Here is a 14,056-nt window from a genome sequence, read left to right on the forward strand (position 1 = left end):
TAGAATGCTAACAGGAAGTAGAAACTAACCAGACCCCTGACTGGCATGGCCGTCACTGCGTTGTCACTGGTGGGCACTGCACGAGGACAGACTGAAAGAGGAGAATGACAGGCAGGCAGGCAGGCATGCTGAAGGGCAAAGACTAGCCTGGAGTCACACTGCTGGCAACCAGTGAAAGACTTTGTCAAAATCTCATGTCATATTAAGAATTGTGGGTTTTTAAAAAAAATCTATAATTTGTAGATTTATTTTTACTTTTTTATTTTTTTATTTTTCTTTTTGAGACAGGGTCTCACTATTTTGCCCTGGGTCATCTGAAACTCTCAAGAGATCCCCCTGCCTCTGTCTTCTAAGTGCTTGTATTAAAAGCATGAGCCACCATGATTGGCCATTTTGATTTTATATTCATACTAAGTTATAAGCCACAGTATTTTTTTTATCTTGTTTAATGCTCATACTGTAATATAATACCAGTAGTATAAAGTCTATAATCCTGGGGACTCATAATAACTTATTACCTTGAAGACAATCTACATATTACTCAAGTCGGAGGATAATGGGCTGAATATCTACCACTGGTGAGGTTGTAGTAGGTAACTAAGGCCCAAGTGGAACTGAACAGACAACTCAGTGGTTGAAAACACTTTCTGCTCTTGCAGACTGGAATTTGGTTCCCTGCAACAACATGGTGGCTCATAGCCATCCCTAACTCCAGTTCCAAGGAATTAGACACCTTTTATTGACACCTCCTTGGGCAATAGGGACACACACACACACACACACACACACATCATGTAGGCAAAAACTCTAAGACATTTTAAAAGAAGGCACAAGGCTAGGAATGAAATTCTTGCAATTCAGTTTATTTAATGTCTAAATGAAAAAATAAGTTTCCCTTTTAAGTAATAATTATAATTTTAAGAAAGTTCAAGTGCCATCATGCCAGTCTATACTAATCATTAAATACAAAATCTTTGACTATTCATTAGACTTTAAAACACTGACTTTAGAAGCCCATACTCTCACACACACTCTCTCCTAAAGGGGTTGGCTTACAGCTAAAAAGACAAACATTTCCAATTTCAAGAGGAAAAATAAAGTTAGGCTTGTTATCCCCTAGCTGCTTCATTGCTGTTGGCTAACATAACTAGAAAGGATGGGGAATGAACGAACTGTGTTGGTTGGTATTTAATAATCCACTGGGCCCAAAGAAAGTTCTCAGTTATAGGAAAGCTTCATTAGACACGAGGAAAGCAACGGCACCTTCCCCTTCTCTGCAGAGTGTCGTTGCACACATAGACAGTCTACCCAGAAAGCCTCCAACCATCTACCTTTTATGAGAAATAGAGATGGGGCTGGAGAGTTAGCTCGGCAGCTGAGGCAGAGGACTTGAGTTTGGTTCCCAGCACCCATACTGTGTGGCACACAACTCCAGCTCCCGGGGAATCTGATGTGCCTGCACATACGTGTGCACATACACATAAAAAAATCATTAAAATAGGATTTCAAGAAAGATGGAAGTGGTGGTTCACGCTCATTAAGCTTTATATTTCTAAGATCACTAAGGTCTTAGAATGGGGAAGTATTTCCTCTGATCCTGATCAGTCTCCCAACGTTTTAAAATGGCTTTTCTGCTTCCCCACTCTGATCTGCCTCTAAAGGAACCTGGCTGAGCAAGCCCGTTCCTGGAGTCTCACAAAGGGAAGGGTCAAGGGCTGAATCACACTTGGAGCACTTTGCCCCTTGCCCCGTGACGGCCCGTTTGAAAAAAGGAGAGGTGTACTCTAATCTGTACGTGAAACAGCCAGAGATTCCTCATCCGGCAGCTGAAGCCCTCAGGAGGACCCATCGAGGCAAGGCCAGAAAGCCCTTCCCTTCCTCCAGAGTTCTCCCTCCCGCTCCACACCTGCCCAGACCCGCGGGAGCCGGAGGGAATGCCCGGGCTTTTCTCCGGGAGGTGCCCGCCTACCCCAGGGCGGGGCCGAGGCTCCCAGCAGAGCCACTGCCGGAACGGTTTCCTGAGTGAAGGAGGAAGAGGGAAGGAAGGCGCTGAGGAGCAGCAAGCGCACACGCCCAGCCCAGCTGCGGACTGACTTCACCACCTCACCGACACCCACTCGGACACCCACTCGGCTGGCCAGCACTCCACACTGACGACGGGACCCTGGCTGCACCCGCCGTGATCTCTTTGAACTAGGATAGCCCGCGCTGTCTCCCCCAAAATGGAAATCCCACCCACCCACTATGCTGCGTCCAGGGCCGCCTCGGTGGCGGAGAACTGCATTAACTACCAGCAGGGGACTCCCCACAAGCTGTTCCTGGTGCAGACCGTCCAGCAGGCCAGCAAGGAGGTGAGTCTGCGAGGTGGGGAAGCCCTGCGATCGGCTCCCCCTACTGCCCCCACCCCGATCCCGGCCGCGGGACCCTGCTCCGCCTCTGAATAGCATTGCTATGAGCTCCCCTATATGGGTCTCATCCCAGAACTGTTTGCTTTCACGGTAAGGCAGAGAACCTATGCAGACAGATTTTGTGCATCTTAGTTTAAGGAATTGGGATGAGGTCTAGGGAAGACGCATTCTAAACAATCTGGAAGCTGTTACTGTTTCTCCATCTGCCCGGAGCCTTGGCCAACAAAAGCTCATGGCCTCCAAACGACTCCATAAACTTTTAAGAGTAACTCTTAAGCCCTTTGCCCAAAACGAAGGGAAAACGCGAGAAATCTCAAGACAAAAGCAGTGTGGGCTGCTCGGGCTCCAGCCGCCCACATCCTGCCTGACATGCAGCCTTTCCCTCTGCTGAAGCAGGGCTAGGCTAAAGGGCCTCGAAGACCTACCGAGTGTCCCTGATTTTTTTTTTTTTTTCCCTTACAGCTCAAGTTTTTTTGGCTGACAAAGAAATAATTTTTATTTTCGAAACTGTACCAGTAAGTTAGTTATACACTTCAATTGGCTTTCATTTAAAAGGGGGATATCTAAATTATCTATTCATAAGGGTTTTTTTTGAAGTGTTGTTTGACAGGACAGAGTATCAACAGCACTTACACACACTGTCTCTGAGCACTTGGCAGACATCCACCACACGTCATTTACTCACTGAACACTCTGGTACCCCCGGCTTTAAGATGAACCCTTCCAAAGATGTGCCTACTGCCACTGCACCTGTGTACTCTATATGTTTCCACACGCTTCCTAGACCTACCTAAATAAACTTGCTAGGTACTGCCAAGTTCATGCTAGATACCCGATGACGGGCCTTCCTGAGCAGTCAGGCTTGGGAAGGGATGATGAAGGATTACGGTAAGATGTACATTCCTGAGGAACGTCAGAACAAGACCCTTGGGATGTTTTAAAAGACGCAACGCTTTAGTGTATTTCTTCCCACCAGCCACCCTCCCAGCCACGTAATAAGAATGTCCTAACTAAAAAGAGATGATATATTACAATATTCTTTTTTCCACTATATTGTTTTCTTAATTTTAGGATATCCCAGGAAGAGGGCACAAGTACCATCTTAAGTTTTCTGTGGAAGAAATTATCCAAAAAGTAAGTGAGCTGTCTTTTCTAGAATGTGTGTGGGTTCTCAGTGTTGCAGCTCATTCTCGCTGAGGGTTTACCCTGGGCCTCCACTGTGGCTGCTGAGAGATTCTGAGTATGGGCAGCCGTGACTCTGCAGGCAGAGCCTCACAAGCCAGTGTGGACTGCCTGGGCGCTTTCTTTCTGTTCAATTGTTTAGAAAAGTCTGTATTTCAGTTCAAATAAATTACCCTTAAGTAGATTCCGAGCAGTCTGGATTCACGCCTTGTAGGACTGAAAGAGGTAATTTACTCTCCAGTCATGTCTGCTTTCTCATGCCTGCCTTTTATTTTGGTTTTTAATTGGGTATTCAAATTAAGTACATTTAGAAATTCAGGAACAATAGAACCGCCAACAGTGATTCCACTAATCTTGCAGTAGTGGGACAGGAAAGTTTGAAAATTTTGAATGCATGTCAAATTATTAATGAAATAAATGTAAAAGAAGGGAACTGTAGCTGGCGCCACAGCCATCTTGAAGCGGTGGGAAGTTTTCCTCTCCCCGAGGAGGTAACATGAGGAAATCCCCTGAAAGGCACTGAGCTGCTAGACACCCATCTCCATAGCAGGCTGCAACCCTTACTTTATATTAGGAGAGACTGCTCGGGCCACATTTGGGAGAAACAGTGGCTTCACAAGCAGAGGGAGAGGGTATGGAACAAGCTTTGGTAGCCCTCCTTTGGTAGGCAGTCAGACTAAAAGCTGACATTGCAAACCACCACCCCACTAACAGGGCTAACATCCCTAAGATTCTGCAACCTAGAAACTTACAGCAATGAAAGGCCATCGGTAAGACTGATCTTTTGTGTTACTTTTGTAAAAAATGCTCTGAACAGCAAGTTACAGTGAACTGCACAGCTGAAGTTCTTTACCCTCAAATGGGACAAGGCTCTGCACCAGAAGTCAACTTCACATTTGAAGGAGAAATCGGCAAGAACCCAGATGAGGAAGATAACACATTTTATCAAAGACTCATGTCTATGAAGAAACCACTGGAAGCGCAGGACATCCCAGGTACATACATAAAGCATGGGGAATCACGTTCTGCCAACTTGAGTTGCACCTCTGCTATCCATCCGCAAAACTGTTTGATGTTACCTAGGTTGGAAATGACTTGACTTTTGCAAAAATACTTCTAATCTAAGCCAGCAATAAAAAGAGGCTCTTGGAATTTTATACATTCATGGCTTAATTTAGTGTTTACCCATATTAGATAGCATAACTATGACTTAATTTTTAATCTAAAATGTTTCCTCTACCAGACAATTTTGGAAATGTGTCTCCACAAATGAAGCCAGTCCAGCACTTAGCCTGGGTCGCCTGTGGTTACGTAATGTGGCAGAATTCGACTGAAGACACATGGTATAAAATGTTAAAAATTCAAACGGTCAAGCAAGTGGTACGTAGTCTCTACACAGTGTGCTATTAACAGTAATGCTGACAAGGCACTCGAGTTCGTACTTGGATGGTGTTCCTACTGCCGTCTTGTATTGAAACCAGTGAGGCTGGCAGTCTGAAGGCACTGCTAGTCAGTCAGCTTAGAGGAAGCACGGAGAGCAACAGCACTGGTCCTGAAGGTCATGTGGCTTGTTAGGGAGAACACAGACGAGGGCTCGTAATACCTGCCTTCCCAACAGCTGCCTCTGGTTAGTGTGCTTTCTGGGATCACCCGGAACGGGAAGTGAGTGTGAGCAAGGCTGAGGGTTTTCTAGGAAGCACTTTCTAATAATGAGTGGTTCTAGACTGCATTTTCACAGGCTTATGGTTTGTCTTTCATGCCAAGAAATTCAGATGTAGTTATCTGTGATGCTTTGTTCAGATCCGTTCCAGAGCAAAAGGGATGTAGCTTTGTTAGTGTGTATACCACAAACACTCAGCTACACTGTACACTTTCACTGACGCATCCTGTCCTTAATTTGGTTTCCACAGGTCCTGAGGGCCACTTTTTATAGCACTCACAAGTAAAGCCGCACTTCCAAAACTATCAAGTTGTGAGTCCAAATCTGACAGCTTTTTAATGGTTTTTTAAATATATATGTAATATATATATGTAAATATATATAAGATATATATTTTTTTCCTTCAGTTTTAAAGAGTAGCTCCTTTAGCAACCTCACTAGTGTATCTGAACGCTGCTGTCAAGTACTGCAGAGCCAACTGCAGTTTTCTTTACTGAATGATAGTTCCATGGCTACCCAGAGACAAGACTGGCATCCCCCAGAGAGAACTGTGGCACTGTGGTCTCTGTCTGTAAACTTGGAGCAGTTTCAGTGGTTCCTTGGCTCATTCGGGATTCTGTTCTCTAATCCCTTTAGTCACAGTTTCTGACCTCACATTTTGTTAGGAGCCGTATGATTTCTTAAGCCTGACACCATGGTCATGGAGAAATGCAGTTTCCTGGGGCAGAAATGCATAGGAACATGTTCTTTAATCTGCACCTTTTTGAGGTTAAAGGGGAAATCCAACTAGTATCTAATGGAAAACAAGAATGAGTACTGGGAAGCAAAAAGATTGTGTCTGTCAATTCTGAGAGAAAAGGGCTTCCTGCTGCCTTCTTTCAGCTTTCAGGCAATCAACAGCACAGCATCACTGTCTTCAGGGCTTGTCAGCACTTACTAGACACAGCCGGTGACAGCTCTCAGAGACAGAGGCCAAAGCTTACGAAATAGAGTCTGCTTTTCAGGTGCATTCACAGATACCAACCAACCTTGGCGACAACATTCCTTTAAAGGCCCTGAACTACCAACCCAGGCCAGGTACAGGCCATACAACCATAGTCAAGAATCCACAAGCTACATCCACCAACATACAAGCTAACGGTTTTATGCTCACAAAAATAAACCTATCCATTTTCTCTGTATTTGAGCGGTATTCCTGAGAGTCCCGGCAGGAGGCTTAAGTACTGCTTAGTTCATGCACGTCATACGTCTGTACCTATTAAAATCCAACATGGAGGATGCCATACATGTCAACAATGACATTAGGGAACTCTTTGCTTACACACTCATAGGAAAACTTACTTCAGTAGGGAGTAGCAGCTGTGGCCTGCATTTATAACAAACACTGTGAGCTGGAGGAGCCCCAGGAGTGTGTGCTGCCCACTGGAGTCTCAGCACAGCAAGAAGCCTTCAGAAGCCGCAACCTCATGGGGCACAGCACACTTCTGATGATGTCTATAGCTACATAGATGCAGTGGTTCTATGTAGCTCACTGCATAAATGCCTTTTATTCTTGAGTAACAATCAGTACGGAACAAAGCTTTAATTGTAAAATCAGATAGCTTAGTCATTACATTTTATTATTGTCAGTTTTCTAAAGAATGTTATATAATTGGTTTCTTTTAATATGAGTTCCCATTGCCATTACTGACAGTAGGGTTCATAAATAAAAAGCTACATACAGTAATGCTTTTAAATAGCTGCCACAAATTGGAGGGTGAAAAATCAGAGAAGCAATTTTTTTAGAGTAACAAATGCCAAGTAATGATTTTTTTAAAATGGCTTGAAAGAATATTTAAAAGAATTGTTATTATTCTAAGAAACTAGTTTTCTGTCAGGCTAAATTGAAGTGAATAAATCAACATTAATGCAAAAAAAAATTAAGATGTCATTTTTGCCATGATGTTGTCTAAACATTTTGTTGTTGTTGTTGTAGCAAAGAAACGATGACTTCATTGAGCTAGATTACACCATCCTACTCCACGACATTGCATCACAGGTAACATATACAACTCTTCTTTATTTGATGCCAGTCTGAAAATCAAGAATTGCTTTGTAGCCACACAGTCCCTTTACTCCTTTTGAAACTAAGTAAAAGTTACTGACAGTTAAGACAGGCACCAAGTCGAAGTGTATCATCCTTGTAGCAACTGGATTTGCCTGGTGCTATTTCTGCTGAAGACATTTTAAATAGTAGCATCAAGACAATAGAAACCCAATAATGTTTCCTAGTCTCACAATGACATTAGCTTTCTTTACTTGCAGGAGATTATTCCCTGGCAAATGCAAGTCCTGTGGCATCCACAGTACGGCACAAAAGTAAAACACAACAGCCGCCTCCCAAAGGAAGGGCAGGCGTAGTGAACAAGACGCTAACCCAGAGACAACCGTCAGCATGCTCGCTAACCATGTGTGCAACCGGCCTCACTGGCATCTAGCCAAACGGGCCAAAGGAATACCAGTGTCACTCTTTATGTCTTGGCTACAGTACCGAGCTGCATAGATTCCATACATAATACAGAATAGTACTACCTAAAAATGTCTTTCCAACAGTAATGGTACTATGTCTATCCCCTAATAAAACTTCACTTCAGCCTCACGGAGTCTAATTGCATTGTATACTTACGGCACTGGGGCAACAATGGTCTCTCTAAAGGCTACTTTGGGCTTTCCTGTGATACAAGGGCAGCCATATTCTCTCTCCATTCTCTAAAATGAAAGAAAAAAAAATACCATAGTAACATTCAATAAAGTATAGTAAATAACTGCACAGCACATTTTTAATTACTTTAGTAACTGGTAAGAATCAGATGTGATATTCTAATAACACAAACAATCTTTACATACCTTATATAAGTGAATTCTAATTTTGACTCATTAATTTATACTTAGTACCAACTGCTCTATCTGCTAAAATTGACAAAGTTTCCTATTTGTACACAATCTCAGTGAAATAACATAAAATCTGTTGTCAGGGCTTGTAACGCACGATGGCAATCTTGTATCGTTTGTGTACAGTTGACCACAGAGTTACATTTGATCTTGGGAGACTTTTTTTTAATCTGTATTGAGCTGGCCTCCATGTTTTAAATTGAATTAATACATTATTCTCTGAGACAGGGCTTCTCTGTGTAACTCTGTTTGGAACTCATTATTGGACTCCAGTCTGACCTTGAACTCAGAAAACCCATCCAGCCTCTCCCTCCTGAGTTCCAGGACTAACGGCTACCTTGTCCGGTCCTTACTTTTCAAGTGCTCATTTTTTGTCTGCATGCGTGTACTATGTTGTCATGTACATGTGGGCAAGAAGAGGGCACTGATCCCCTGGCACTGGAGTTGTGAGCCGTGCAACCTGAGTGCTAGCAACTGAATTTAAGTCCCTGGAGAGAGCGGAAGGTGAATTTAGCCACTGAGCCATCTCTCCAGTCCTCATGGAAGAAATGTCCTGGGGGGATAGGAATAAAAACATGCCATCTCCTTAAGGCTTGCTTCACTTGATCCAATTATGGACTGGGAATGGTTGAAGATCTTGCTACAAACCCCAGACTTTGGTTCCTAGAATCTACAATGTTTAACAAAGACGTAGATAAATAAAACAAAACTACTTTACAGCACAGCAGGGAGGCAGTGCAGGATGCCATGCTTGTATCTAAACCACAGTAGAGCCCGCAGAGGCTCTATCAGTTTACAGTTGTGGAGAACTATGACTTTCTGTCTTCTTTTAATTAGCTATGTAGCTGAGGATGACGTAGTCCTATTAATCCTCCTGCCTCACCTCCCAGAGTGGGTTTGCAGATGTAAGCCACCTTGCCAGGTCCTACTACTGACTTTAAACAAAGCACACAGTAACAAATGTAACTGCATGGAGCTCTCTTATGATCCATACCTGAGCATAGATTTCCAGGTGCAGCTCTCCCATCCCCGACACAATGGTCTCCTTGCTCTCAGGGTCAAAGTGGACTTTAAATGTGGGGTCTTCCCGCGTAAACCTGCCAATACCTTTGGAAAATTTCTCCAGATCATTCTTTAAAAGAGGAAGAAAAAAGTAGTACACGATTGATTAAGCATGAGAAACCACTGTATTTTGAATAAAACCATATACACTGGCAAGTAAGGAATAAAGAGGATCTGTATCTAGTTGTACTTACACCTTTATTGGAAAAATGCAACCCTGGTCACCACGGTCAGGAGACCAGGGCCAGCAGCTGAACAGGGCTTTCTCTCCATATGAAGACAGAAAGCAAGGGTGCAGGATTTACCCCTGTCACTTCCTACCAGAATCACCAAACTGTCCATTTGTGGATGTGGAGACTGCCGTTGTGGAAGGAAGAACCTGGCATTTTAGAAATCCTATAAATAATACAGTCAGCATGCTTACTAAGAGCCTTCTGCAGACTCAAGAGGATGAACCACTCTGATAAGACCAACAGCAAGAGAAGCATCACATCAAGATGTTTCTGCTTTGAAACAATCTCCTTGGTTGTTGTCTGATACACCTTTGAGCTCTGATGCAATCTCACAGAGTAACCAGCAGGATGATAAGTCCACTTCTCCTAACACTTAAGATAGGGACCATTCTGTGAACTGTCACAGTAGGCTCAATGTAATACAGAGCCTTGAGAGATGGAAGAAAGCCAGAGGGGGAGGAAAGCCATGGCAATGAGGGAAGAAAAGCAGGGGAGAAGGAAAAGCCCTAACCCATTGCTGCCCTCATTAAACACCGTGAGGAGGGGAGGGAGGACTGGAGAGATGGCTCAGCACTTAAGAGAATGTTCTGCTCTTCCAGAGGCCCAGGGTTCAGTTCCCAGCACCTATATCAGCTGGCTCACAACCACCTATAACTGCAGCTCCAGGAGGTCAGACGCCATTGATCTCCCTAGGGACCTGCACAGCATGAAATATAAATACGATATGGGGCAAAAGCTAAAAAAAAAAAAAAAAAAAAAAAAAGGTGGGTGGGCAGCACCTGGAAGCTAGGAATGAACAGCCCTGGGGTGAAAAGGAAATGGCGATAACCCCAGTCATAGCTGTAGGAGCCCAGTTATCTCCCCCAAGCATGAGTTAAGCGATGAGGAGATCTTTCTCTTAGAACTCCAGATACGAATACAGCCCTGAGCTGGGGAGATGGCTCAGTGGGTAAAGCATTTGCATCACGAGTCTCAGGAGTTGAGTCCGAATTCCCAGAACCCTCATCGCATTGGCTACAGTGGCACACGTCTGTAATCTCAGTACTTCTATGGCCAGATGAGTGGCAGGGTCAGAAGACTGGCTGGAAGGGAGCAGGGAAGCAAGCCTGGCACACAGAGGTGAGAACAAAGGAGACCCTATCTCAACGGTGGTGGAAGGTGCTAGGCGACAGATGAGGCTGTTCTCAGACAGTCAGGAACACACTTACACTCACACTGAAAGTGGTAGACACACCGCACTCACACAAATACAGCCCTGCTTGGTTAGACTGTAGCAAACCATCAGTCTCTGACCTATAGAACTATAAAAGAAACACTTTTTTGTTTCTTTAAGGTACTAAGTTCTTGGTAATTTCTTACGGTAGCAAAAGAAAATGAACACGTCCTGTATGATTAATATTAGCAGTCACATTAATCACCTGCTTGCACATGTAATGACTAATGTACATGTTATCTCAGATTAAACTGTCGTGCACATATGCAGACTGAAGTTAAGGCGTGAGCTCAAGGCCACACAGGTTACACAGAGGACAGTCAGTCCCGCGGCTAGTGCACAAGGGGCACTCTCGGCTTTTCCCTGCATCACTGTACTCAGGAGCACCATCCTGGCCTGCACTCAGTAGAAGCACCATCCCCGCCTACCCCAAAGCTCAAGTCCTTATGGTGACAGAGACTTCATTGATTGAGTGAAATTAAGATACTTATGAGAAGACATTCTTAAATGTTTGCATGTATAAGAAGGTAAGGACACCTCCCCACACCCTCCAAATCTCCCTGGTTCATCTTGATTTCTTTTTGTTATTACAAGTTATTAACTATTACACATCTCCATAAACTCTGTGAGAATGAAAGGTATAAAGATGCCTGTCATTTCTAACCTTGCTAACAAGCCTTAGTGAAGAGCCTGAAACAAACAAAGGTGTCTTTCAGGGGTACGATGGAAGGCATCCCCACAGGTCTCGGAAAAGACGGGCTGCTTTCCTGCCTTTAGCTCCCTTGGCTTTCCTTTCTGTATTGGAAAATGATCTGGAAAAATCCCAAGGTTCACCAAAGCAAAGTGGTAACTGTTAAAAATGTGTGTTACAGGATACTTTATCCAAATATGTTTTAGAATTCACTAATGAGTTAACTTCAACAAGGCACCTTAGGAACTAAATAACTGTGGCTCAGGGTTGAACTAATTCCAACAGAGAGCAATATGAATGCAAGGCATTCCAGCAATTTTGACTCTGGAATAGCAAATGACATCACACCTAATTATCAAGTTAAAAAAAGAGTCTTCTTATTGACCTGTGATACTTTGTACCAAATCTAGAATTTGTACCACAAATCTAGAAATGCATTATAATCCACAAGCTTACAGGGGTACCAACACTGTAAGGTACCAACAGTGAAGTTTTACTGGGAACTCAGACAAACACCTTTTTCTCCCCTTTTTAATAATTTAAGGCTCCAAGAAGGCAGACTTACCATTTATAACTTTATGATAAAGTTATAAAGTACCCCTGACTGTTAAATGCCACCTATTCCGTGAACTATACTGAAGACTTACAGAACTGACTACTAAATTAGGAGAGCGGTCTCAGCACCGACAGAAGCAGCGGAACCAGCTAAGGCCGCTTCCCATAGGAGCCATGCGCACCATGGAGACTGAAGAGAGGGAGCTCAGCTTGGAGAAACTTGTTGAAGCTTCAAACTCCTACCTTGTTAGAAGGCCTCATTGCTATTGAAATGACAGGCTCAGGAACATGAATCGATTCCTAGAAAATATTTAAAAAAAAAAAATTCAAAGGCCTGACAGCCACGAGTGAGTCAGCGACAGAATAATGTAGCACATTAACAAGACAGCCAACCTCTCAGGCTGGACCACATGGGTCTTAATCTGCTTTGTATTAAATAAAATATGAATGTAACATTAATACGCATGGGTGTGTACTTACATGAAATCGCCCCTCCCCAAATAAAATACTTTATCTAATTTATCTACCTAACTATTTAACAATCACTACAATGAAGTTAATTAAATGTGGGCATATGAAATTCTTTTCTTTTCGTGGGCACATATACTTATTGCTTGTTCTACATTTCCTGTTGCAATCTTCTAATATGTGTTTTATTTAAAGATTTATTTATTTTATTTATATGAGTACACTGTAGCTGTCTTCAGACACACCAGAGGAGGGCATTGGATTTCATTACTGATGGTTGAGAGCCACCATGTGGTTGCTGGGAATTGAACTCAGGACCTCTGGAAGAGCAGTCAGTGCTTTTAACCACTGAGCCATCTCTCCAGTCCCAGGTGTTTTATTTATAATAAAAGAAACAGAAGAGGCAGTGGAGTCTTTATATACACATCTTATTTTATCGACTGACAGTTCTAAGAAGCAGAAAGTATCCTCAGATTATAAGTCAAGTAACTAAAATTACTAAAAAGAACATGGTGTCACCTGGCCAAGGACCAGGCAGGAGCATTGGGCAGAAGTGAGACTAACCAAGACCAATTCCCTTCACTGTCTAAGTGAGCAGCTCCCACAATAACCGTCCACTTCATAACGCAATGGCAAGTTTTACTTATGGGTAATAGTGTTCTGCCTGCAAGTGCTTATGTGCACCAAGTGTGTGCAGTAGCCTATGAGCACAGCAGAATGTACTGGATCCCCTGACACTGGAGTTAGGTAGCTGTGTGCTACCATATAGCTGCTGAGAACCCAACCTGCTTCCTCTGCAAGAGTAGCAAGAGCTCTTTTTTTTTTTTTTTTTTTTTTGGTTTTTCGAGACAGGGTTTCTCTGTATAGCCCTGGCTGTCCAGGAGCTCACTTTGTAGACCAGGCTGGCCTCGAACTCAGAAATCCCCCTGCCTCTGCCTCTGCCTCCCGAGTTCTGGGATTAAAGGCGTGTGCCACCACGCCCGGCTCGTAGCAAGAGCTCTTAACCACTGAGCTATCGTTCCAGCCCAAGGCAAGCACTTACACAAGGTCTAATCTAAAATATAAAGTGTCCTTATTGAGATCTCAAAACTGCAGACTTATGGGCTCTGTGCAGTCTTATAATAACTTATAAAACCCAGAGAATATTATATAGAGAAACTGGTTATAAAATTATGCGTGCACTGTAGCTGTCATTGATAATAGTTCCCTATTATTAAATAGACCGGTTCTGCTATAAGGAAACCACTGTGAGTGGCCCCTGTGTACTTTTCCTCCTCACTGATCCCAGGTGAGTGTCACCATCACACATAGGGTAGAAGACCTTGTTCTGCTATGGGAGAAGTAAGGTCATTTGAGTGGTGCGGATAAAGGCAGGAACTGCCTGAGCATGCTTTTCTCTCATGGTCCTTCAGAAAGCTCTGAATTCCAGAGCCAGCTGTCCACAGTGTGCATCCCACTGCCTTCTTGGTACCCTGTCTTCTGCGGTAGCTTGAACAAGAATGGTCCTCGTAGGCCTGTAAATTTGACTGTTTGGTTTGCAGTTACTGGAACTGATTGGAAGGGACTAGAAGGCATGGCCGTGTTGAATGAGCTATGTCACTAGAAGTGGGCTCTGAGGTTTCAAAAGCTCCACCCCTGCCCTTTCCCCACTGC

At 43.6% G+C, this 14,056-nt stretch overlaps 2 protein-coding genes across 2 annotated transcripts in view; one reads left to right on the top strand and one right to left on the bottom strand.

Annotated features, from left to right (window-relative positions):
- The window catches only part of Gfm1 (G elongation factor mitochondrial 1), a 41,860-nt gene that overhangs the window by 9,084 nt on the left and 18,720 nt on the right, over nucleotides 1-14,056 (bottom strand). The window contains exons 11-13 of the mRNA XM_021158645.2: nucleotides 12,179-12,235; nucleotides 9,176-9,313; nucleotides 7,916-7,998 (exon numbers count right to left, since the gene is read on the bottom strand). Coding sequence (XP_021014304.1) covers nucleotides 7,916-7,998; nucleotides 9,176-9,313; nucleotides 12,179-12,235 — 278 coding nt within the window. The remainder of the gene's footprint in view (nucleotides 1-7,915; nucleotides 7,999-9,175; nucleotides 9,314-12,178; nucleotides 12,236-14,056) is intronic.
- On the top strand, nucleotides 1,995-7,907 carry Lxn (latexin). Its single transcript, XM_021158646.3, has 6 exons — nucleotides 1,995-2,351; nucleotides 3,480-3,542; nucleotides 4,408-4,585; nucleotides 4,834-4,970; nucleotides 7,226-7,288; nucleotides 7,555-7,907. Exons 1-6 carry the CDS (start codon nucleotides 2,223-2,225, stop codon nucleotides 7,648-7,650), a joined length of 666 nt encoding a protein of 221 aa, XP_021014305.1. The 5' UTR covers nucleotides 1,995-2,222; the 3' UTR covers nucleotides 7,651-7,907.

Source organism: Mus caroli, unplaced genomic scaffold (assembly GCF_978045245.1).
Source record: "Mus caroli unplaced genomic scaffold, Mus_caroli_1 scaffold_3, whole genome shotgun sequence".
In the NCBI taxonomy this organism is placed as follows: Eukaryota; Metazoa; Chordata; class Mammalia; order Rodentia; family Muridae; genus Mus; species Mus caroli.

Coding starts and splice junctions, on each gene's coding strand:
- Lxn (XM_021158646.3), top strand. CDS start 2,223: ATGGAAATCCCACCCACCCACTATGCTGCGTCCAGGGCCGCCTCGGTG. Junction 2,352..3,479: donor TCCAGCAGGCCAGCAAGGAG/GTGAGTCTGCGA, acceptor TCTTAATTTTAG/GATATCCCAGGAAGAGGGCA. Junction 4,586..4,833: donor GGAAGCGCAGGACATCCCAG/GTACATACATAA, acceptor TTCCTCTACCAG/ACAATTTTGGAAATGTGTCT.